This window comes from Panthera pardus, unplaced genomic scaffold, assembly GCF_024362965.1.
Source record: "Panthera pardus isolate Hobbes unplaced genomic scaffold, ASM2436296v1 HiC_scaffold_16, whole genome shotgun sequence".
Lineage (NCBI taxonomy): Eukaryota > Metazoa > Chordata > Mammalia > Carnivora > Felidae > Panthera > Panthera pardus.
The window spans coordinates 140,950,716-140,976,580 of record NW_026526721.1 but is presented as its reverse complement, the minus strand read 5'-3'; the positions used below and the strand labels follow the sequence as shown (position 1 = coordinate 140,976,580).

The 25,865-nt window shown below is 54.5% G+C and overlaps 1 protein-coding gene across 7 annotated transcripts in view; it reads right to left on the bottom strand.

The window, feature by feature from the left end:
• RARB (retinoic acid receptor beta) overlaps positions 1 to 25,865 on the bottom strand; it is a 530,011-nt gene that overhangs the window by 4,684 nt on the left and 499,462 nt on the right. For all 7 annotated transcript variants that reach the window (XR_008422613.1, XM_053903863.1, XM_019422920.2 and 4 more), the window contains 2 exons: positions 23,517 to 23,677; positions 11,160 to 11,336 (listed from right to left, as the gene is read on the bottom strand). Coding sequence is in view for 6 of the 7 variants with exons in the window: in XM_053903863.1 (XP_053759838.1) it covers positions 11,160 to 11,336; positions 23,517 to 23,677 (338 nt within the window). In the remaining variant the exon portion in view is untranslated. The remainder of the gene's footprint in view (positions 1 to 11,159; positions 11,337 to 23,516; positions 23,678 to 25,865) is intronic.

Here is a 25,865-nt window from a genome sequence, read left to right as displayed (position 1 = left end):
TTTCAAACAACGCCCTAGAGTGAGTATTATTCCTATTTTACAGATAAGGGGCTAAAGCTCAGAAAGGTGAAGCCGTATGGCCAGTGTCACACAATTAACGTGTGGCTGCACTGGATTCAAACCCAGGTGAGGCCCCCTCTTCCGTGATGCCTCTGGTCACGCAGCTCCACAGACAAGGAGAGTACGAGCAGGGGTGGAACCGGGAAGGCAGATGGGCGTTCGGACGTCCTCTGACACCGGTGGGAGGGAGTCCAGGGCGCACACACCCAGAAGAGGCAACATTTCAACTAAGCTCAGAAATATGGCTGGGATCCTAGGTAAGCAGCCTTGGTCACGATGCCACAGTCTCGCAATGCCACCTCGTACGGCCTTGATAGAAAACTCTGCCGGCCACCCCAGCACACCTGCTACTGGGAAGTTGCCTGCTCCGGGCTCGGGGCCTTCGGGCCTCGCTCAGCACGGTGAACTCCAAAACACCTTTCTGGTGTTCCTGCTGCCCTGTCAGTCCTCACTGTGGGCAAGACGCTCCGTGCGTTCTGGAACACGCAGCCACCCAGAAGCATATTTCTGCACCAACAACTGTGAGGGACCTTTCTGCCAACCAGGTTTCCACATTTGACTTTTTCATCTAAAAAAGTCTCAGAGCTTCACGAAGCACAGAGACAAATTTATTCCACCTGGACAGGAATGAAGAACCCAGTAGGTGGATGGAGCTGGGTATTTTTTCCCAGATGTTGGTGCTCAGTTTGGGTGTGGTCACCATGAACTTCAGTGTCAACCGAGAGGACAGATGTGACCAGAAGGGTCTGCCATCTTCCTGGGATGCGGCCACGTGCAGAGGGGGTGGCTCTCGGACGAAGCCACACGACTCCCAGCTGGCAGGGAAGTCCCAGAAGTACAGCCCTCCCCACTCTCCATATTCTCACCAAGACTCCTAAAGCAGGAACTAGGTCAAATCTTTTATCTTGAAGGCAAGTGCTGGGGGGGTTGGGGTGAGGACAGCTCCCGTGCAGAGGACCATCCTGACTGGCTAAGTGACCGCAAAGGCCTCATATCCACTGGAGCACAGTTAGCCAGGGGGCAGGGCGGTCACACTGGAAAGGTCGCATGTTCTTGGGTCCTTGCTCTGGTGTTCCCTGAACCTCCAAGAAGACTGGGCCAGGAGCCAGCCCTCCTCTTACATGCAGGACTCGGACTTGGGCAGGAGCATGAGGATGTCCCGCCTCGTAAAGTGAGGGCATGGGACGCTCGTGGATTAAAAAACGTCCGACTCTTGGCCAGGACATCTCCTGAGAGGAGAACAGTGAATGATTAGCTCTCCCGCCTCCAACTTATAGTAGCTAATGTTTTTATCGATCAGCGACTACGTGCCAGGCACCATGCTAACTTTTAACATATTGTTTAATTCTTGTATCAACCCAGGAGTTAGGACTATTGTTAGCCCATTTTACAGACGGGGAAACCAATGCGAATAAACAGCTTGTCCTTGGTGGCCTAACTACAAGATGGCATGACTCGCTTCAGGCGACCTGTCTCCAGCACTTAAGCACTCCACTATGCTCTTAGCCTCTGCTTCACAGCTGCCTCGTTCCTCCGCAGGCCGCTATCCGCTCCAGCCACCTAAGGTGAGATGACCTCTGGCCTGGCGTTAATCTGGATATGAGGCTCATTTGCCTTCTTCGCTGGGTGCCTTTGCACCGTGTACCACCTGAACAGTTATCCATGGTGACCTCCCGGTATACGGGAGCGCACGGCCTGTGGTCTGGAAACGGAAAATTTTACAAACTTGATGCGAGAGGGGCACAACCTCAAACTTAATATTCCCATTCTGTGACCAAGCGGCACCGTGAACTGGAAAGCATCTGAATGTGAGTGGTCACTAAGCCATTACAGAGATTCCTCTTCTCTGGATGGGTGGCTGTTTCTGCCTCTCAGGTATTTGCCCAGGGGCCTCTCTGAGCCATTTCCTCTGGGTCCCTGATCGGCTGACCTGTTGCACTTCATCTTGGTAGCTGATGGGCTACGAAGCCATTGCCAGAGTCAGGGCAGCAAAGGAACCGAGAGTTACTTGTCGACCTGAGTTCCCCTGAAAGCCTTTGGCGGGGGACAGGGCGGGGGGGGGGGGGGAAGTACAGTGCCCAAGGTCACGCAAGCAATGGTGCCAGGGCAGACCACAGGACTCCTAGCCCCCAGCCCATGTTCCCTTCAACCACCTGGAGGATCACGAGGAAATGTGCCTGCGTAGGGAGGTATCGTGCGATGGGCAGAGTCGAGTAGGCTCAGTACGTATGGGCTCAAAATCTCCAGGCGCTTTTCCAGTTTGGAATCAAGGAGGTACTAAAGAAGTCTTTGCAGCCGTAGCACGCTGCCAAGAAGTGAATGCTCTAGATCTGTCCCTGCAATAATGAAAGAAACCAGGGTTTGCTGGAAAGGAACAGAAGACCAAGATTTAGGCGTTCGCAAGCTGTCAACAGCTCACTTGGAAATCCAAATCCAAACTGCAGTGCACAAACTCTCCTATTCTGAAGGGGGTCCCTCCTTAGGAGTTGGAAAGTGTTTGGATTCTCATGAAGCGTTTATGTTCTGTTGCCCTTCTCTCTCTAGAAAAGTTCAAAACCAGAAACAAGTATCAATGGGCTGTCCGGAGACGAAGGCACATGGCCTGAGATGGGAGAACGGTCAACATCTTCTTTTATCAGGAGGACCGCCACGCCCACCCTGCCCCGGCTGGGCCCAGTGGGCAGCGGGCATCTTCCTCACGGCTTCCGGCCAGGCCCGCCTCTGGGCACGAACCAAGGACTTTCACTTTGTTCAAGTCAAATGCCAGTGGCAACTACCAAGTGCTTTGCCGGTATTAAAAAACGCCCTTTGTTTGAAATGAGGGTATTTCATCTGAAAGAGGAGCACGCAAGTCCCACGAGGTGGGTAAAATTAGCCCGGGCGAGGCTGACTCCCCGAAGGAGAGCCCTGTCGGGCAGCACAGAGCTCTGCTGAGGGCCAAACCTGAGACTGCAGCCTTCCTGCCTTCAGCAAGGACAATGGAGTATCGTTCCACTGCCTTTTTTGTGCCCCCGGGGAGCAGACTGCCAGAGATTGGAGCTGTGGCAAGATCTGAGCACGTGGGATCCCAGGGACAGAGGAGGGACCAGTCGACACCCTTCTCCCCTCGTCCCTGTGACTGCTCTAATCCAAACCGCCATCGCCTCTCCTCCGGGGATGGCCTCCACTCCCATTCCTATAGCCACAGCACAGGGTCCACAACGTTCACCAGAGGGGCCTCGCCCTTGCTAAGCTCCCTCCAATGGCTTTGAGCCGTTTTAGATCCAGGATATTCACACTCCTTCCTGCAGCAGCGTCCGTGACCTCTGTCTATCCCGCCCCTGCTCCTCTTTCCCCTTGCCGTATTGGCCATATTGGTCTTTCTGAATCTCTAGCAACTCAGTGTCTCAGCAAAGCATATGCGTTTGCTGTTCCCTCTGCCTTTGGTGCCTTTCCCTTGGTCTTCATGATTCTCCCTACTCAGAGCTCAGTTCAAACGTCACCTCCTCAGGATGCACAGGGAACACACTTCCTAAAACCTATTACTTTCTATCATATCACCCCTTTTATTTGCAATATAAAATTGTTCTAAAACTGGGGTATAGCATGTGCAGTGGTTTTAACATACGCCCACAAATTCTTTGCTACTACTCCTTTTAAGGAGTAAAGCTTCATTCCTCTGCCCCTTGAGTGTGGGCAGGACCCAGTGACTTGGTGCTAACACAGAATCCACTAGAAGCAACGGGTAGGACTCTGGAGAGTAAGTCCTAGGAGGCGAGGCACCGTGGACTCCTCCCTGACTGCTCCCTTCAATCTCATTTTGGGGAAAGCTGGTTGACGCGTCATGAGGACACTATGGCAGCCCCATGGAAAGGTCCATGCGGTAGGGAACCGAGCTCTCCTGGCAATAACCAGCACTATCTTGCCAGGTAGCTGTGAGGAGCCGCTCCCCCACTGCCCCGGCAGCCCTTCTGCAACTTTATGAAAGACCCTGATCCAGAGGCACCCAGCTGAGTCTGTTCCTAACTCACAGGGACCCCGTGAGATAATAACGCTCATTGTTTATTGCTGCTAAGTTTTGTGGCAACTTGACGTACAGCCGTAGATAACGAGCATAACGTGCTGGCCTCGGGTGTGCACACAGCTCAGAGGTAGAGCTGCGTGTATTTTCCCCTAAGGGTACACCCACCCAGATCAAGACACAAAGAGTTCCAGCTCCTACAGGCTCCCTTAGCCCCTCCTGATCCAATCCCCTCCCCCAAATAACCATTATTTGGACCTCGATTCCCGCAGATCGCTTTTGCCTGTTCTTGAACTTTACATAAAGGGGATCCTACACTATAGTCTCTCTTGTGTTGGCCTTTACTTAGTCCATAGCATCTCTGACGTTCCCCGCCGTAGCGCATAAAGCCCCGGTTCTTTTTCCTTGCCGGGTAGTATTCCAGTCTGCCCCATCGCCCTGCTTTCTTTTCCCCGCAGCACCGTCACTCTCTGAGCTTGCTGACCACTGGCCCTGTAGAAGATGAGCTCCTAGAAGGAGGCTGGCTCTTTATCTGACCTGCTCCCTGCTGTATCTTTAGCATCTAGGGCAGTGTTGTCCACACAGCAGGTGGCTAATGAATATCTGTTCAATTATTAACAAAGTGGACTCCCTCCTCGGAATCTCTCCCACCTTGTAACCCCCCGAGGGGGGCAGCCAGCGACTTCTGAGTTTCCAGGCAAAGGAGAAAAGCTCAAATTGCTCACACATCTCGGTCTGTGCACTAATTGTATTTGGCAACTGGTGGGCAGATCCTGATCGGATTTGACTCTCCTCCAGCGCTTGTGGGAATGTTGAAGCGGTGACAATAACAACAACAGTAACACACACACAGCTTTGTGAGGCCGTCTTCCCTGGCACGACTTAGCACCTATTATGATGAGCTCATCGGGACAAAATGTTTTCCCCGGCGAGACCTGCCACCAGCCTGCCTTTCTGAGACCAGCACGCGAGGAGCCGTTACGTTAACGCGTCAAGAGAGACACGAGGGATTAAATTTGATACAATATTCTGTGTCGCCGGATATATTCAAAATATTTGTATGAACGTGTAATCAATATAAAACATCATTAAGGAGGTGTTTTACATTTTTAAATACTAAGTGCTTGAAATTGTCTATTTCGTAATGACAGCTCTTCAGCCACCTTTCAGTCACTCAGCAGCCACAGGTGGCTTGTGGCTGCCGAACCAGGAGGCACAGCTCGAGCTTGGGTGTGTGTGTATACACATATGTCCTGGAGTGTCACAGCTCACAGTACAAATTCGCTGCCATCTAATTTAAAGGATGCTAATTTAAAGGAGCCCTTACTGTGTGCCAGGTACTAAGTGTTTCACATGCATTAACCTAATTAATTATCCAAACAGCTTTACGAGGGAGGAGCCGCCATTCTACCCCTTTCACCAAGCAGATAACGGAGGCTTAGAGAGGTCACATGACCGCCCCACTTCACGCAGCTTCTATAGGGCAGAGCTGGGATTTGAACCCAGGGGAACTGGCTCCAGAGCCCGCCCCCTTAACCACCACACTGACAGCCTCACGGGGACTTCCGGTGACGGTCGGGGCCAGGGCTCTGGACCCACGGGTGACAAAGCTGGGTGTCAGAGAGACACGGGGCCTCGTCCCGATGGCACCGGTGGCCCGAGGCAGTGCTGAAGCCTGAACCCGGGCTATGGGCTCTGAGGCCAGAGCCTGCCGCTCTTCGGGCTGGGTGCTGTCTCTACTGAGCCCCTGGAAGGGAGAAGGACAGATTCACGTGGGAATGGCCCTCCGTGGCTGTGTAGCCACATGGTCCCCAGGACCCCAGGAGCCACAGATCGTGTTTTGAAGTCACGCAGGGCAGCCGCCCCTGCGTCACCAGAGCAAGGTGCTCCTACCGCTGGCGTGCGAGTGTCCCCTCGGGGCGGTGAGAGCCGTGGGCGGCAGGAGCCAGGAAGGCCCCGCGTGACCGTCAGGGGAAGACCGCACACTGGAGCTGACCCGCGGATTCCGGGATTCCCACTGCGATCTCTAATTCACCTGCGCGCCCGTTCATTCCCGAGTCCTCAACGAACGCCTCCAGCGTGCCTGAAAGTCTGCTCCAGGGACCAACCCCAGCGCGGTCCCTGCCCTCCCCGAGCCGACAAGCAGGCGTACAAGACGCTGCGGAACACGTCTCTAATTACGAGAGAGACCGCTGGGGAGCGGGTAGGAACTGGGCGGCTGGTCAGGAAAACCTTTTCTGAGGAGGGGGCATCTCGGCTGAGCGGAGGGGCTGGCCAAGAAGCAAGTGGCGGGGCAGTATCTAGAGAGAAGGAACGCCTGCCGGGGCCCTGCGGGCCTCCGGCTTCCACTTGAGCTGTGGCTGCCTCATCTGCAAACTGGAGATGAGACCAAAAATCCCCCGGAGGGTGTAGTGAGGCTCAATACAGTGTGAGGTGACTGAAGCCTACGGTGTTCCAGACACTGTCCAAGCCCCTCGTTTCATTCTCTCCAGTCCCTAAAAGGCAGCTTCGATTCTATCGCCTTTGTTTTCAGTATGAGGAAACCGAGGCTCAGAGACGGGGAGTGGTTTTCCCAAGGTCACACAGCGGATAAGCAGCAGCCCCAGATTCGGAACCCGGGCAGACTGGCTTCAGAGCCCACACTTGTAACTACTACCGTCAGCAGCTGGGGCAGGCCAAGGGGGAGCTGGGTGGCTGTGGGGCCACGTTGGCGCCTGGGAGACGAGTCTGTAGTAAAGGCGGGAGCTCCCCAGGGAGGGTGGCGGGGCCAGACCATGAACTCTGGGAGGGCAAGGGCTCGCCTCTCCTCCCCGCCATCAAATCCCCCAGGTCCATCACACAGGAAGTGCCCGACAACTGTGTGTGTGACTTCTTCCCTCGCGCCGCACGAAGAGACCAGTGAAGGGTGGAGACAAGAGCTGGACGGTGGCACACCTCAGCCAAAGCCGGCGGTGACTCCTAACAGCGAGGATGAAAATGTACCGGCCATCTTGTGCTCGCTTCCCCTCAGGCCCGGCCCTGTCGCTCACCTCCCGGCACATTCACCTCCTCACCGCTCCTCAGCTTGCCAGGGCCTCCCCGCCCCACGGCCTTTCAACTACACTCCCCGGGACCCCTCACTTGCACATGTCTCTGACTGGTGTCTTTTACTGTTCCAGCTCTTTCTATCCCTTCGTTAAGGGTCATCTTCTTCCCTAACCACACCACAGAAATCAAGCCCGGTCCACCGCAGACACGTTCCTGGCCTCGATCCTGCTCCTGTTTTTCTCTGTGGCCCCGTAAGACCCTGCCTATTCATTTACTGTCCGTCTACTCCCAACAGAAGGTCAGCTCCATGAGGGGAGGGATTTTTGTCTGTCCTGTTCACTGCTGTGGCATCGAGCCTAGAACACTGCCTGGCACACAGCAGGGCCTCAGTGAGTATCTGTAAAAGGGAGAGGGGGAAGGAAGTCAGCAGGAAGGAGCAGGGGCGAGCAACCTGAAGGCCAGATGGCCTCCAAGGTTGTTTCTTACGATTTTTAGGTTGACAGGGACTTGACCCCAATTACCTGCAGAGAAGAGGCAGTTTAGAGGGAGGAGGAGAAGAAACAGGACAGGAAAGATAAAGGAGAGTGAGCAAGAAGGAAAAGGTGAGCAAGAACTCGGGCGAGGGGACTCCTCCGGGGCCTCCCTTTCTTGTCCTGAACACAAACTTAGAATGCCACAACTCTGGGGCAAGAAAAGGAAGGTAAACTTCTATCCACAAGGGTTTCGAAGTTTGGCCCATCTTAGGAGAGACCTTTCGGCTTCTTGACCCCTGTGGGAAATCGGGAGGCTCAGAGCAGGGCTCCAACCCTGAGGGAAGCCTGGCTGTGGTCCCCACAGCAAAGGGTCCCCCCCAGCAGGCAGACGCTGGGACAGAAAATCCCTCTAGAGGGCAGTGTGGCAGGGGGCGCAGGCCGGACAGGCTTCAGGCACTCTTTGTCCTTGGACCTCCTTCCTGAGGGGCTCCCACCTCGTGACTGTAAAGCAAACCACGTCCCGCGTGGCCTGTGATTTCCCAGCACAGCGCCGGACCCGGCAGGTGGCCCCGCGCTCAGACACAGAGGCCCGTCTTGGACCAAACACAACACGATGCGCTGGCGGCCGTGACTGCATTGGGACAACCGTGACTTTCCTTTCTAGGGGCTGACAACAGCTTCAGCCTGTCTCTGTCCATGTGTCCTCCTGGTCTTTCTGTCTCACTCTCTCCAGACATCAATGGCTTAGATAAGAAGATTCTTCTAAATGGCTCAGCTAGTTGAGAAGATTCTCATCCGAAAGATGCTCTTTGAAGTTGTGCATTGTTCAGGCTCTCGTGATTAATTGCCTTTGCTACAAATTCTTGGAAATGAGCTCTTGTCCGGGGCCAAATAAGTACCCCTTCTGCTTCATCTCATATGACTGGAGGTCTCTGCCCCTTCCCCGGGTAGAGTTTTCTCCTCCTGTGGCTGCTCTGTGCCAACCCCAACCCCCCTCAAGCCTGTGGAGCCAGGAAGGAGTGGTTGACAGTTTCCTGACTCGTGGCCACAGGGGCTGAAACTGCCCCCATGTGCTTATGACAGCTTTGTCCCTGATTTCAACGCCACCAACCGAGGATCTAGTACATGTTCCACGTTGATATTCATGTCTGTACTTAAGCCCATGTAAAGAATTACTTTTAGTTATCACCTTATTGATTTGTACTGCTAGGTAAATGGAGGCTGGGAGAGGTTAAATAACTTGACGAAGGTCATCAAAATTAGTTCCTGGGGGAGCCTGGGTGGCTCAGTTGGTTGAACATCCAACTCTTGATTTCGGCTCAGGTCATGATCTCACAGTTCATTGGTTCGAGCCCCACATCAGGCTCCATTGACAGTGTGGAGCCTGCTTGGGATTCTCTCTCTCTCTTTCTCTCTCTCTCTCTCTCTCTCCCTCTCTGCCCCTCCCCCACTCACGCTTGTGCTTGCTCGCTCTGTCTCTCAAAATAAATAAACTTAAAAAAAAGGAACTGGTTCCTGTTCTACCTGTTTCCACCAAGGGGCTAAGGGCCGATTCTTGGATCTACAGGCAAACCAGAGGAGTGCTTAGTTTTTATTGTAAAGGTGGGATGTGGGAAGATGGCCACCGGAGGTTGGCTAGGGATTTTAAGGAGGGATCTAAGCACCCTGAACCATTAGGCATAGGGTGTTGTAGAAACAAATGCTCCACTGGTGGATCTCAAAGTATCCTTCTCATTCCTTCTTTCCCAAAGGGCTAGAGTTGAAGGAACCACAGACCGTCACCACCTGGCAGCCAGACAAGAGGAGGACTGAGAAACAAGCAAAGAACCGGAGTCAGAGCCCAAGCCTCAGGAAGGCTCTGGGCCCTGATGGGTGGCCGTGTGATGCAGGGAGTCAGAACTGCACCACATGCCCTGGTGCAGACACCGACCTGCTGCATGCGACCTCACAGGTCCCTCGGCCACTCGAGGCCCCTGGGGCACCTCTCCCCGTGCGCTGGTGACTCCAGTCTCCACTAATATCGCGGGGATGTCCTGAGGCTTAGGTGACATTCTCCTGAGAGCCACACTTTAAGCACTCGTGAGGAAAGGATAAGAAAGCCCAGGCTTTGTCGTTAACTATTCCAGCAGCTCCTTACTAACCTTGTAATTGATTTGCTCAAGTGGCTTCTACTATTCCCTGGTGGTCTGGCTGGTTCTCTGCCCAGGGCCCACCTAACACCACTCCCTGTCTATGCTTCTAATCCTCTCATGGCTTTGGAGTCCAAAGATGTGGGTCTTGGGTGTGGTTCCAGCAATCACCTGACCCTGGTGACTCACCTAGTCTCCAGCTCCTTATCTGTAAAATGGGATGAATCGCCATCCCCAGCCAGGCTCACTGAGGTGTGTGAGGCTCCAAGGAGCTGAGGTTTGCAGACTCTGTGGGGTGTGGGTAGGTGACAGGTGAACGCTGCTCTGATGTTTCATTTTTTCCTGAACGTCCCTACGTTCGTCCCAGACCCTCTGACGCTATAAGATGAAAAGATACCACATATACTCTCAGGATCCCTGGAACTTGTAGCTTATCGAGTAACCATTACCACTCCTCCTAAGATCCAACCAGTAAGTGGAAAGACACATAAACATTCGTGCTTCCTGCACGACTGCCGCACACGGAGGTCTTCTCTCCTCCTGAGCAGGATTGTGTGTTTAATTACAGTGAGTAACTATATTTGCTTTGCAGAGCTGTTTATACCCAAAGCTATGAAAGATGTAATAAAAAGAAAAATCTATGCTTTTAAAGCACTTCAAAAGCTAATTTTACTTTCTCTATTTTCTGAAGCATCCCCGCAGGCCAGCTTCCCCTCCCACTTCCTCCAGAGGCCCATCAGCCTATACTACCCCCCGCAGGCGGGACAGACCCCCCGTCCCCTCCAATGAGAGCTGCTTCCCTGCCCAAGAAAACCAACCCAGCCAGAATGAATCATATCATCCTCGATGCCCCTATCAAGAAGAGAGAGGGTAGGTATCCAGCCAGTAGACCCACAAGGGACAAGGTATGACAGTCGTCATTACCCTCTCTCGGGCCCTAGAAGCTACGGTGTGAGAACGGCAGAGGGAGAGAGGCACCAGGAATCCATTCCCTTTGCACAGATGGGGACACTGAGGCCTATGGAAGGAAGGGATTTTCCCAAGGCCACTGACAAGTGGTTTAAGATCAGAGGGTAGAACTAGGGTGCTATGTGCCACCTCCTGTCGCTCTGGCTTCGAGAAGCGTGACGGCCTTTGCAAGATCTATAGGACTGGCCCACGGAAGGGGCTTTGGGGGAGCAAGCAAGCCTGTGACCGAGCCAGGCTGGCTCCTTCCCCAAGATCGTGCAGTGGGGGCTCCCACACCAGGGTCGAGAAGGTAGGAGGTTCTGCCCAACTCCGGGGAGGGGGGAGGGGGGGGGAGCTTTCAGCAGTGGAACTGAGATTCAGGCAGGAAGGACGGGGCTCAGTGTGCAACGGGAGTGGAAGGAGGAGAGGCTGGAGAACCAAAGCCTCTGCAGGTCTTCAAAGCATCGCTGTCCCCTCCTCCCCCCACCCAACCCCCGCCTAAGAGTTCAGAAGGGCACATACCAGAATGTCCAGGCAGGCGGCCTTCAGCAGGGTGATTTGGTCTGCAATGGTCAAGCCGGTGAAGCCAGGCAGACGTTTAGCAAACTCCACAATCTTAATAATGCACTTGGTGGCCAATTCACTGAATTTGTCCCAGAGGCCCAGGTCCAGTCGGACTCGATGGTCAGCACTGGAGTTCTAAGAGGGAAGGAAAAAACACCGTCAGGGGAGTTTCTGGAAAGCTCAACAGAAGGCAAGGAACGCAGCATATTTCCGATCAATGCACTGATGTTTCAGTCTTGACCAGGGAGCTTCCTGTTGGGGTGGCTGCGTTTGGCAAGGATTCTTTTTCAAATGCTCGATACCGTATCCCTGCCCCAACGGGTCATCAAATGACAGATACAGAAACGAAAAAAATAAGTGAAGTGAATTAGGAATGAGCTAAGAAGTGAAGCAATGATGGAGTAAAGATTCACCGTTTCAGAACCCTGATGAATTACGGGCTCGAGGCATTGACCAAAGAGGCAACCCGTCGTGGAATCACACACCCGCCATCTATGAAACAGTCACGCCAGCATCCGAGCGGACCTCTCCACGGAACTGCAGGAAATCCAGGAGGCAGAGGAATGCGCTAAGTTCCGCTATGTGGGATGCGACTGCCACCACCCAGAATGCTAGAGACTCTGTCAAAGCAACGAATTGGTTTCTTCGACAAATACATTGCGAGGGGATAAAAAGAAACGGAAAGAGAAAGCTGCAGACTAGAAGCAACGCGACCGGGGCGCCGGTGGACCAGCAAATGGGCAAATCACGGCACACCCGCTCTGGCCTGCGGGAACAACAAAGGGAGCACCCGCACAGCCCGCAAGCACAGATGAGCCTCGGAAGCATCAGGCCAGGTGAAGAAGGCAGACACAAAAACCTGCAGGCAGAATGAGTCCACCTGCAGGACATTCTGAGAACAGCAGCACCACAGTGGGAGAGAGAAGACCACTGGGGTCCAGGGGCTAGGTAGGGACAGAGGCACAGGAGGGGACTAAAAAAAAAAAAAAAAAAAAAAGAAGTTAGGAGGCTTATCAATTGTAACGTATAGACCTTAGCTGAATTCTGATTCAAATAAGCTAAAAACATGGACACCTGTCGCAAGAATGGGAACGTGACATCTCGCTATGAGATGCTACTTTCATGTAACGAAAACATTGCTGCTACGCTTTTGTTGGTGGCAGTTCTCCCCCCGCCCCCGAGAACATTAACATATTCATAGGCCAAAGAACATATTCGTAACTGACTTCTGGATGACATAGAACGGGGAGACGGCGTGATGAGGGCTGGAAGTGGAAGTAAGATAGGCTGGGGAGTGATCACAACGTTCGTTACTCGATTCTCTCCAACTTCCGCATTGCGTCCGCAGGTTTTCGTAATAAAGAGGTAAGAAAGGGACGGTGTGAATTAAAACAAAATGCTACACTGACAACAGCAGAGCACAGACTCTCTAGCGGACGTCAGTGCGGTGACGGTCACATGCACGCTTCCCCGGGCGCCCCGGGTCCCACCGCCAGGCTGGGCTCTCGGGACACGCTTGGTGCTGGGACACAGCTCCCTGAGGGGAGCCCCAGGAGGGCACAGCTGCTCCTTCTGGGAGGGACCGGCCTCTCACCCCCCCCAGCAGCTTTCATTCTGGACCCCGAGGCCCAGGTTCCTGGGGGAGCCGCAGAAGAAATCAGGGGGAAGCCCTCCTCTCTTCCCCCTACGGGAAGATTAGATTTCAGTCCGACCCCGGGCACCTACTGGCCGGATTCCTCCATCTATTCGAATATTCCTTCCTTCACTCACGCATCCGCCTTCCTCTCTTGCTCCCGCCCTCTGTTCCACCAATGCTTCCTGATCCACCTTCAGGCCGCCAGGGGCCGGGGTGTAACTGCTGAGCACACCCGACGCGCTCCCTCCCCTGGTGAGCTGACAGCGGGGAAGGGAAAGCGCCCAGCGCTCTGGGGACGTGCCACGCGGCAGGAGCCATCCAGGCAGGCCCCGGGCTCCGAACCTCGCCCAACCCCACATCACCGGCCAAGGAGGGGCTGGCTGTTCTCCGAGTCATCCTGAGACAGGGAAAGCCCTTTCAGAGAGGAGAGCTAACTTGTCCACGAGGGGCCGGAAGTGGCTCCCAGGTCTACCTGATCCCCGACAGGCGAGCCCTCCGGAAGCGACGCCTCAGTCTTCCCGGGGGTAAGGAGGGACACGGCTGTCCCTCCAAGGCTGCAGGGAGACGCGCAGGGTCCCAGAGGCGCGGGCGGTGCCTGGTGTGTCCCGGGGGGTTTGGTCAGCGTTGGACCCCTTTCCTCAGCAGTGCCAACTGCCAACGGCACTGCCGGAGGGTTCAGACAGCGGCAATGACCGTCTTCTCCTCTGTCCTCTGGAGCAGAGGTAGCATGGCCAGCCAAGTCCCCGTACTGGTTCCCACTCCATGGCCCGTTACGAGCCTCAACCTGGCTTTCCTCGTTTAGCCAGTAAGGAGGATGCTCGGAGGACACACAGGAAACAGAACGCCACTAAGGATTTGCCGGAAGTTACTGAAGGTCTCAGCTTCTGCTTAGGACCGCACTAACACACACCCAAGAAAGTGGTTGGTTGGCTTGTTTTCTTCTACTTTTCCTTCTCTAATCTCCAGAGCAGAATCTCCTGCCTGGATCATTGCAACAGCCTCCTCCCTGGCTTCCCTCATTCCACTCTGGCTGCCTTATAGTCTATTCTGATCAAAGGAATGAAAGAGATCCCTTGAAAACAAAAGTTAAAGCAAGTCAATGTACTACTCCGAATCTCCACTGCTTTCTCGTTTCATCCCAAGAGCCAAAGTCATGTCACTGGCCTGCAAGGCCTCCCCAGATCCGGGTCCTGCTCTCCGACCTCCCGTCCTCCCACTATTCTTCAGCTCACTCCACCCAGCCTCACGGGGCTCTTGCTTGCCCTGAACAGGTGGGCATATGCCTGCCTCTGGGTCTTTGCACTGGGTGTTCCATCCCCCCGGACTGCTGTTCCCTGAGCTACCCACATGATGCACTCCCTCCTTCCTCCAAGTATTTGATCAAGTATATCACTCTCTCTTGAGCCCCACTCCGGCCTCCTCCACTGAAAACTACGGGACCCCCCACCTGGCACTCCGTGCCCCCCACCCTGCTCGAAGTTTACTGTGCTTGTCTCCCGACACACTGGCCTTCACTTACGTACGCGGGGTCTCCCTGTCCCATTTCACGCTGCTTTGTCCTCAGTGTCTACGGCACTGCCCGGTACACGGCAGACAGAGGCTCAGTAAGTACGCGTTAAATGAACCAGCGAGGAACGAAGTTCCCCCAAATCCTTGCTAGTTTCAGGTCTCGGGAAGACCAGAATTCTGAGGATGGGGCTCTCCGGGCGGGGGTCTAGGCCTGGTCACGAGGCCGCTGCTGCCTCCGGACGCAGAACTGAACCACCCCGATGGACAGGGAGGCCCCCTGGGCCTGGCGTTCAGGCCTCGGACAGATGTCAACGGTTCAGAGAAGGGTGCCGTGCACCCCAGTCTTGGGTTCCTCACCTCTGTGAAAATCAGCCCAGAGCGTCAACAAAGCGAGCTTTCATTTTTAACGCTGGGGGTGGCGGGGGGCCACAGAAGGCCTCCAAAAGGTGGCCGCCAACGTTACCTTCCGCAACACCCCCCGGCAGAAAGTGGGCGCGCACCCTCCAGATTGATTTCATTCCTTCCTCAAGGACCTTGGTGGAGCACAGTACACTCAGGGGAACACGAGAGCAAGACGTGTGGCCATTCGGGCTGTAATTAAATTTAATAGGCAGTTTATCCCGTTTGTAGGAAGATGACACGGGAGAGAGGGACAGAGAGGCGAGCTTGCGGCGGGCGATCATTTGACAACAGAGTATCCATCTGGAAAAAAAGCCATTGCCCCGACCCAGCGAGTGTGAACGCAGCCTTCATCGGCATCATATGAGCTTACTTCCCCACACTCTGGGCTGAGGGAGAGAAGCCTGTCGTACCTTCTATTAAAAATAATGCACCGCCGTCTTAATGGCATGTAAATCTAACTCACTATTATGCAAACTGAAGGGAAGAGGCAGTTAATAAAACACAAAATAACCTGGTGTTTTATTATACCGGTTGCTCGATTCATAGGCATGAGGTTTAAAATGGCTTATATATTATCTGCCAGCTGCAGCAAATGGAGAGCCCTGCTTGTTTGAGTCGGGAAGGAAGGCGGTTACGGGGAGCACGGGGGGAAGTGTGGCTTTTCCGCGGCACTTCCGAAACGGGGGGGGCGGGGGGGGGGAGAAGGAGAGTGAGAAGCTGGGGTGGTGGGGGAGGCCCTTGCTAACAGCTAAGGAGAAGCTTGGCCAAGACCAAGGGGGGAAGGCAAGCCTTCCTCCAACTCTCGCCCCCCAACCCCCATGTCCCCCCTCTCCCTCCCCCACTCCTCCTCAGTGGGGGGAAGCCCGTCTCCAGGTGGGAGCCCCAGCCTGCCTTCCCAGAATGCTGTGCGGCGGGGACCCTACGGAGGGGCCACCCTAGGGCCGTCTTTAGCAGCAGCAAAGCCCAACCCCGCCATGAAATCCAATTATACGGCCATTTTTGTCACGCAGAGGGATCCCTGTCCCGATTGCCGCTGCTTGCAGGACGCGACCCATGAACGGGGACGGAATCACCAGTGACTTAAAGTCCTGTTTGTGGCAGCTCTCGGATACTGAGGCGGCTCAGACAGGCTGCGTGTTGCTGCTTTTTTAGCCAAGGAGGAGATGCAAACTCTTCCACATAATAAACAGGTAAGTCTCCCAGGGAACGCTGGGCACGTCTGCTAGGGTGCCCCCCCCCCCCCCCCGCCCCTTTCCCTAGGCCTGAATCTGCCTGTCGACCACGGGACAGGCTGAGGCCCAAGCTGTATTTGCAGGACGCTCCTGTCTTCCACACTCCAGGGCACATGGCCCAATGTCCCACCCAACAGCCCCCAGAGGAAGGCGCGGTTCCCAGAGCTTCACAACCAGCTCCCTCTCCTCCTCCCCGCACCCTCATCCGGTGGGAGCTGTTCTCGCCCCATGTGGCCGGGGTGGAGCCCGAGGCCCAGAGAAGTCAGGTCACTTGTGCAAGGCGCCCAGCCATCAGGCGGAGGGCACAGGGGCCTCACGAGGCAGTGTTGGCACTCCCTGCCGTCACGCCACATCGCCCACCCCCTCGCTCCGGGGCCACCTCGTATCCTGCTCCTGGCCTGACCTTGCTGTCTTCTAGAGACTGCTACTGCACTTGCCATCTCCCTCCTGGCTGGAGGTGCCGGATGCTCCCAGCGGGTGGCTGAAAGATCCGTGGCATCATTGTGAGGACAGCATTCTGTGCCAGGCCAGCATCTCTCTGTGGTCAGCAAACACGCATCTAGGCGCTAGGACGACACGGCCTTAGGAATGTACCAGCTGGGGGGTGTCCGTCAGTGGGAGGAGGGAGGCACAGAGGCCCTCAGCACACATTTGGCATTCTCCTTAGACCTGGACGCTTCCAACAGGTGGGGAGAGGCAGCTTGGCAGCCATCCAGCAACCAGGGGAGGGAGCAGCCCCTGGGTAGCCAGGGCTCTGAGTAACGGGCCGCGGGCAGTAACAAGGGTCTCGAACCCAGGGCCTCCCCAAGAGTTTCTTGGAAGTCTGCCTCGAAGCAAGCATGATATCCCTGAAGGTAATGTTTTAGGGGTGTTCCTGCACCCTCCCTGCCTAAGATTCTGGGACCAACACATGAGGTGCCCCGGGACGGCTGCAGCCCCTTCACGGCTGGTGATCTTAGAGATTCGGGGGGGACTGTGGTGGAGTGTCGGGGTATAGCCTTTGGAATATACCAGAGTATGAATCAGTGTTCCAGAGGACGTCCAGGAGTTGCTCGATTTTGGGGTGGTCTCAGCTACTCTGAAAGGCCACTCATGGCTTCCGGAACTCTGGGCACATATCTGAGAATGAACCAAAGCTCTGCCCTGCTTACCTGCCAAAGCGTTCCGGCCAGGCACGGAACAGCCAGGGCTCACCCTCTTGGCTTGCTTCTCCTGTCTAGAAACCCCACTGGGCTCTCTGTTGCCAATGCTCACACACCTTATTCCAGCTCACAAAGGGCCCCGCCAGCTAGCCCTGACCGATCTCCTTCGGCTCTGCATCCAGTCCTCTCTTTGCCAAACGCCTGGCCCTGCTCATGCTGTTCCCTTGACCGGAAATGTCTTTTCCTTTCCCCACCGCGCGGTAAGATCCAGGGAAATGTAGCACGGGGCCTAGAGGGCATTTTTCATTAAAAGCCAAAGACTTGTGATGTGTACTGCCAGGGGTTTCTAAAAGCTCACAAAACATGTGCCAACATTTGATTTTCAGCCAGACTTCACAGAAGAGCAGGACGCACGGAAGGGTGACTGTCTGTGCGCTCCAATTCTGCACTCAGCAGGTGTTTTGGGTTGAACTGTGTCCCCCTCCCCGCAAAGATATGTCGAGGTCCTAACACCAGTAACTTCAGAATGTGACCTTATTTGGAAATGGGGTCTCCACGCAGGTTATCAACTTACAAAATGAGGTCACTGGGTCAGACTCAATCTAGTCTGACCAGTGATGATGGGAAATGCGGACAGAGACAGATGTGCACGGAGGGAGGACGGTATGAAAACGCAGAGGCAGGGGACGACCGCGTGAAGACAGAGGACTGGAGTAATGCTTCTACAAGCCGAGGAGTGCCAAGGATTGCCCTCAACAGCAGAAGCTGTAAGAGGCAAGGAAGGATTCTTCCCTAGAGCCGCCAGAGAGAGCATGGCCCTTCTGACATCTTAATATTGGACTTCCAGCTTCCAGAGCTGTGAGACAATGAATTTCTGTTGGCTTAAGCCACCCAGTTGGTGGTACTTTGTTATGGAGGCCCTAGGAGATGAATACAGTAGGGATACAGTCAATGTGTGTCAGCAAATATAAGCACAGTGTACGTGATACAGACAGGGCAGGTATGTTTACTGGCAGAAAACAGGCTCACAAAAGATAAGAGCTCGTTCAAGGTCAGACAACTGGGAGGTGGCAGAGCGGAGATTAGAACTCGGGCCTCGAGATGCCCCCATCTCCCCCCCTGCCCCCACCATGCGTCTCTCCTGGTGGAGGGGAGGCTGATCTCCTGAGCGTCAGGTCCTGCTTCTTGGGCTGATCCCAGGGTCAGTTTTCTAGAATGAAGGCCAAGTCTGCAAATGGCCGGAACCGCTTACAATACCCTTCCTTTTCTAAAGCACTCGTTTCCTGGGGAGTCTTTTGGAGCTTTGTTTAATGTTTCGGTTAGTGGCCACTTTTCTGAGTCGATTAAGGGCTCCTTAGATCTCCACAGCTCAACCTCACGAGCCCCGCGGAGGGCAGCTTATTTCCACACGGCGTTCATCACCGGATCCAGAGGAGACATGCCCATTTCGCACCTCTCTCCGCCAGAACCTGCACTGGGTGCTCTGGAGCAGCTGTTTCACTAGCCTTCCCAGCAATCCCGTGAGGCGGGCACCGTGCAAATCCGATTCTGCAGAGGAGGGGGCCGAGGCTCCTCTGGTGGATCATGCACAGGCAAGACCGTAGGTCTACGAAGCCCGAAAACCCAAATGACACAGTTCCTGGATTTGGACCTATGGAAACAGAGGGAATATCCTCAGAGCTAGGACGCTTCCTCTGGTTTGCTTCTTCATTCTGTTTTGGAGACTCCTCTATAAATAGCCCCTGCCCGGTTTTCCACCTTTCCCTTGGGATCCCCCTCCCACTCCTCCTGGTTTTTGGAGGGGTGGTCACTGGTTAGGAATCTTCCCAAGGAGACTAGTTCTGAAGCTTGGAGGTCAGAGCCCTGCCCGGGCCGGGTGTGGAGGGCGGGGGTGGGGGGACATATGTTCCTGCCTCCCCACCCATTTCTGCTGCCTCCTCGGGCCTGACCATTTGTCCCAAATCTACCCTAATTCGAGAAGAAAAAGGAACTACTCTTTCAAAGGTCTGTCGGTGGGTGGCTAGCTGCCTTTTTAATTCCTCTCTGCCCACTTATTCCAAAGGCATCTGACAGGGATGCCAGGCTAGTGAAGATGGCAGGAAGTTTCCTCGCAGTGGAAGCAACTGCCTGTCTAAAAAAAGCTCTTTATAAAAAAAAAAAAAAAAAAAAAAAAAAAAAAGCTCAACTCGGAACTAAGAGCTTGCCGAGAATGTGTTATGGCTGCTGTTATTTATTTATATCCCCACCTACTTCCAGAAAGGATCTGAAGCTGCTTACAATAAAAACTGAGCTAGATCTGTGTACAGAGAGTAGAAATAAAGAGAAAAGCCAGATGAGAGGCTGTATCCAAGCAGACTTGATTCTACAAATGGGCAGCGTGCTTCTGGAAGGAGGTCGGCTGCCCTACGTGTGGTTAAGTTCCCTCGGAGAGGGAAAACAGGTGTATTTCCACTTTCCCTGTTGGATCCAAAAGAGGTGTAGAAAGTCCCCACAAAGTGCTTAGGATGATGGGAACGGACGGTGTCTCACCAAAGACAGACGGATGGGGAGGGGTCCCGGAGGCCGTCAGGGAAGCTCCCTGCCTTGGGCCTTTCAAAAGCGGACCCCGAGACTAGGATCTGAACGCAAGCAGCTTACTGGGAAAAGGTCTCAGGAAGCACTGGAGGAGGGGGGAGGGGAAAGAGGTCCAGGAAGACCATCCCTGTGGGCACGTGGGCTCCTCTTGCTGGGAACCCCTGGGGAATGGTTTAGAGAATACCTAAGGGGTCTCCTCCCCAGGGGCAAGGAAGCTACGGCTTCACCCACCAGCTTCTACTTGTTCTTGGGTGGGGTGTTAGTGCCCCACGTGAGCCAAGCAGCTCCGGCAGCCAGAGCAAGCCTTCAGGGAGGGTCGCGCTTGCAGTGTGAGCCCTGGGAGAGGGCTGGGGCCCTGCCAGCCCCTGCTGCGCTCTCTGGGAAGGCCGGGCAGGCAGCCTCACTAGCCTGGACACAGGGAGAACCAGACCTGTGGTATAAAGAGAATCCAAAAGGAGAGGCTACCGGGTTTGGAGGGAGGCCCGGGGGAAGGGAAGGTTGTAGAGGCCGAGGCCGACCAGAATCCTGGGCTGGCTTTTGGGGTGGGAAGGAGCTATGCCGACTATCAGAGGGAGGTCTGTCCCGAAGGAGCATTTTGGTCCCAGGCCCTTTAGGAAGCCAGGCCACGCCAGGGCATGTGTTCTAGGCAGAGGCAATGCTACACCTTGTGTTTGCCCAGCCTCCCTCCAGAGTAGAGTGGACGCCATTTCATCGGGTTACCAGGTGAGTCAGGGCCTGGGGGACGGCCTAGACCACACTAAGGGAGCCCGCCTGGGCCAGAAGGGAGAGACCCCTAACATCGTAGCAAATGATCCCGGATATTGTCAGAAAATGTCTCTCACCTCATGACCTGGCTCCAAAGTCTCCACTTCCAGAAAGCCCTCCCTACTTTGACCGTTCTCTTTTACTCTGTCTTTTCCGGAGTTCGCGGTGTATTTATTCCTTGAGAACAGGTGCCCCCTCTTACCTAGATGCCCAGTGGTTCCTCCTGCCATTCTACCTTGCCATCCGCCCTCTTCATATATCCTGTGTACGGCATGGTTAAAAGGGCTGTCCCTGGACTCAGGCTGTTCACAGTCAATTCCCACTTATTGGCTATGAGACCCGGGGAAAGTAAATTAGCTTTCTCATCTCAGTCTACTCATCTGTAATATGGAAGCAACCATACCCACTTCACAATGTCCCCATAAGCGGTCAAAGATTTAATACTTATTTAGCACGGTCCCTGGTACATAGTAAATGCTCAATAAATATTAGCCGTAGTATTAATGGCGATAACAATAAAGCCTCCTGGATGACAAACTGTCTATTCTTTTCCATTATTTACCAACTAAAATACGAATTTCTGAGCGTTCAAGGCTCTGCAAGGCTATTTCTTTCTCACTTCCCAGTCACTCCCAATTTAGTCTTGCCCTTCCCCTCACCTCCTTCTGTCCTTTCCCTGGGCCCATCCTCAGTTGATTTCCTGGCTGCTGAGGTCAGGATGCGTGCACCTTGATACTAAGCCCCAGGCAGTGCCTGGAAGTATTTCTAAAAGGAACAGGTGATACTCTCCTTGGCACCGGTAATGAATCACCTTGCTTCTCCGTAGTGCCAGAAGCACCTGGCATGGGACCAGGTGCCCGGAGCATCAGTTCACACACAGTGAGTGGATACGTGGTGGCTGTGGCTTCTGCCACATCACTGCTTTTTTACGGGTCCCACTGCGGAAGCTTTTCAGGAAGTATTGAATTTTTCTAACCATTTTATATCATCCCCATTCCACAGATGGGAAAAGGAGGCCCAGAGAAGTTAATAACTTGCACATAGTCGCATGGCCAATCGGTGGCTGAGCAGGAGTGAAGCCACGTTCATCTGGTTCGAGCATCCTTGCTCTTGATGAGTCACCCTGTGCCACCTCTTGGTCCACGGGCCTACTTTACCTCTCGGTTTAAAAGAAAAGCTCCTTTATGGCGTCCAGCCTTGTCCTGCTCTGGGTCTGCTCTGGGCTAGGATGCCGTTCCCCAAGCTCGGTGGGGGCCTGTCCGCTGAATCAGGCCCTTCCCTGGGCCCGGGAGGGCAGGTCAACAGCTTTACGCATCGGTGGGTGAAGCACCCCAAACGTCTCTCCTCCTTGACACCAAGGGCCTGGGTGGGCCCCCGAGTCCTCCTGGGTCTTGCTACTCAGAGTCTGGCTCACGGCCTCTGCCAGGCAGAGTGTGGTCTGCAGCCGTGCCTGAAACGCCCCCGCGGCCCCCATCGCGACGCTGAACCTGTTGGACCGGAACCTGCCCGTCAGCAAGACAGCCAGGTGCCTCAGAAGTGAGCACGCTGAGGTCTGGGGAGCACCGCTCTGGGTCCGTCCGGCCCCCTGAGCCAGACTTTGGTGTGGCCCGGCCTAACTGCGGCCACCCGCGGGCAGCCGCGCGCGCACCCGAGAAGCCGCCCGACGCGTCCTCGGACTGATCTCATGGCAAACCCTCTGCGCCTGCTTCCGGTTACCATTTCCGTTTTACAGGAAAAGCGGTGACGGCACCCTCAAAGGCACGCCCGCAAGCTCCCCAAAGCGGCTTCGCAGCCCCTGCGCTCACTGTTCCTGGTCTTTCTGCATCACCGTTTCCTCTTTACGTTCGGGACCTTTCACGCTCTTCTCTTCCCGGCGTGCCAGTCACCCAACCAGCAAAGGCTATAACTGGGTTTAAAAAAATTCTTTTGCATGTTTATTTTTCAGGTGGGCGGAAGGGCAGAGAGAGAGGAAAAGAGAGAATCCCAAGCAGACTCCACACTGTCAGCACCGAGCCCGATGTGGGGCTCGAACTCACAACCGTGAGATCATGACCTGAACCGGAATCCAAAGTCGGCCTCTTCTCCGACTGCGCCACCCAGGCGCCGCAGATAATTGGATTTCTAAAAATATACATTTACCAGCATCTTAGGCAAGCAACGTAAGCTACTTAAGGAGGCCAGAACAGCATTCTAGTTATATTCATTCGTTCATTCACTCATTCATTCAACAAATAACTTATTGAGTGCCTATTACATGCCATGCACTGGGAATTGATCTCAGTGAACATAATACATGCAAAAACCAGCTTAACAAAATGGAAGTAGCTCATGGGTCTTCAGTGACATATCCCAGACCCGTCAATATACGTCACCCACCCTTGATCCCACATCCTCCCCCTCCTGCCTTGTCTTCATGTCTACGCGCAGTGACAGCCATTTCCGGCACAGCTCTGGGAGCACGGCGTGCGCTCCCGCCTCCCCGAGGAGGAGTCACGCCTGTGCTTTCCCCAGCCCTGGCTTAGGGGGCTGACACCCTCTCTCAAGCCAGACCGCGGCCCAGGGGAGGGCCCTGTAACGTTGGCTGGACTTCACAGCTGGAGGTAGGTTTTTAAAAGACGGCCCCGTGCCCCCTCCACGTGCCCCCCCGGGCTCTGTACAGGCGTCTGTCATGACGGCTGCAACACCTCACCGGTTTCCCTTGTCTCCTTCACCAGGCTGTGTGTCCCCTCGAGGAGCGACCTTATCTTGGTCACTCATGTCGCCAGTGCCTTGCACACGGCCTGCACACAGTAAGTGCTCAGTCTGTGTTTCCTGGGTGCACGCATGCTCGTGTGACTGGATGGGAGGAAACACCCAGCCTTCTCAGTGACTGTGCCGAGGCCACCACACGAAGGGAGGCGGCCACTGCGTAGCCCCACTCCGCCCACCTACATGGTCTGGGCTGAATCTGGGTGGACGGGCCCTCCATGCAAGGGGAGAGGGAAGGTGGGAGCCAACACGCAGGCAAGGGCCCGCACCTACCCTCCCAGCAGCCTCGGCCGGAAGCGTCTCTTACCGTGGTGTATTTACCCAGCTGGCAGAGTGACGGGAAGGTTTCCTGGTGGGCTTTTCGGATCTTCTCTGTGAGATCGTCCAGCTCAGCCGTCATCTCATAGCTTTCCGTGCATTCCTGCTTCGAAGGCTCCTTCTTTTTCTTGTTCCTATCATTCCTGACAGCTGGAAATGAGACAGAAGGCAAACCAGGGGTCATTAACGGCCGGGCCTGTGCTGCAAGCTTCCATCTCCCGACGCTGCCTGGACTCACTTGACACTTGGAACAGGAACAGTGGGAAAAGGTGCCATGAACACATCTCCCAAGAAGAGAGGCTTGGCGGCCAGAAGGGCCAGGCAGAGGGGAAGGTTTGTCTGCGTGTGCACCTGCCAAGTAATTCTTAAAGAGTTACTTTGGATCGCCCAAAAGGCTGAGAGCCTCAGTTTGTTTGGACAGAACTTTCTATGCGGACTAGTCCTCAAAAGATGGATTTTTCCAAATGCCTCCCCATTCCCTCCCACCCAGTTCCAGAGGCTCCGAGGGAACCACTCAGGCCCGGGAGACACGTTGCTGAACAAAAAGCCTTGTTGCATCATGATTCGTGATTCCTAGCTAAGCCTTCTGGTTTGTTTTTGTTGTTGTTATTGTCTTTTAGTTTCCTGAATGAACGGACCCTTTTGAAGAGATTCATCTCAAAGGTGATGGGATGGTGATTTTTGTCCCTTCGTGCTTTTCTGCTTCCTAGACTTTTGGCATTCATCACATAATCTTTTATTATTATTTGCAAATACTGTATTAATGTATTACATATTGTATACATCGTATATAATATTTAAATACAATGTTTATAATCACTTATTGTTAAAAAAAGTTATTTTAAAACAATAATCTATGCGTTGTGGGCCCCTGGCCTGAAAAACGATTGGTCCACTCATTTGCTTATTCGTCTATAGCCGCTCCACTCGACATCTCGTCTGGCCCACTGACCCCTCGGCAGGTGCGGTCTTTGCCTCAGCACTTTCGCAGCTGAGCGTGACGCCAGGATGAGTCGAGTCCCAGGACCCGGGGCTGTGGAAACCCACGCTTCCCCTCGCAGCACAGAGCTCTCAGATGACTTCAAACCCGAGTGTAACGCAAAGCTCTGGCCTCGGGCTAGGATCTCCCGGGGAAGGGAACCGCAACCCAGGGAGGCCAACAGGTGAAACCAGACCGCGCAAGCCCCTCCGGGGCGTCTCCATTCCCCGGGGACCCGGGGGTGGCCAGGCTGGACACCACCTGGCCGTGTATGCCACCGCCATGACCTGCGAATCTGTGCTGCAAAATGACCCAGGTCATAATCCGATCTGCCCTAAGAGGATTTGGCTTGTGTTGCCTCCCTGAGAGCACCCGGGGTGATCTGAGAACTGGCGGCTCCCTGGGTCTACACGGTGAGGATCCCGAGGCCCCGTATGGGGCAGACTGAAATGAAGGCCTGGGGAGCTGGGGAGCACAGCAAGGCGGAAGGAAACAGATGGGGATGGGGAGGGAGTGCGTGAACGGTACCGAAGGATCCCAGTGTCTGTATAAGTCACTTACTCCTGACCTGGAGGGAGGGCAGCCGGGGCGAATATTCACATTTCTCGAGCATCTTAAGCATTGTACTGGGAACCGTGTCCACAGCATCTCACTTAATCCCCTGATCAGGGAGGTGATTTTAAACTCATCTTACAGATGAAGAAACTGAGTGTCAGAGAGACTGAAGAATGTTTACACAGTTGACAAGTTCTTTCTTCACTTGGACTCACTCACTCTTAAGGGAGCGGACACGTTTGAGAAGAAAACAATACCTCTCCAGAGGATTTTCCTCCCCCAGGACTCTGAAATGACACTGTTCTTTGGCTCAGAACATTTCCAGATTAAGGTGAGTGGTAACGACAGTGTGAAGTAACTCAGCCTCAAATGTATTACTTTTCAGTGTAGACTGGCCAAGTGCCCAGACCATTCCTAGCAGGTGTGGGACGCAGGGGGAGGACAGCATATGGTTTAAAGCAGTTAGAAAGCAAAGGATACGGTCAGCAAAGGAGGGACCGTGAGGAAGGGGGTAGCGCACGGCAGCCGAGACGCCCCCACGGCTCTCCTCAAGGACGGAGTCTGGGTCTGTGAGGGGAGGCTGGGGCCTGACGCCTTGTGTGTGAGCACCACGGGCTCTCCGTGCAGGTGAGCGGGCTTTCCTGACCCCTGCCCGTGACCCTCGTCATTTGCTAACACAAGAGCCCTACGTGAGCAGTGAGGGTCCTTCCAAAACAGAGCTCTAAGGGAAGCAGTCTGGCAGTCCCTCGAGAAGCTAAAGAGTTGCCACACGATCCAGCAATCCCATTCCTGGGTCCACCCAAG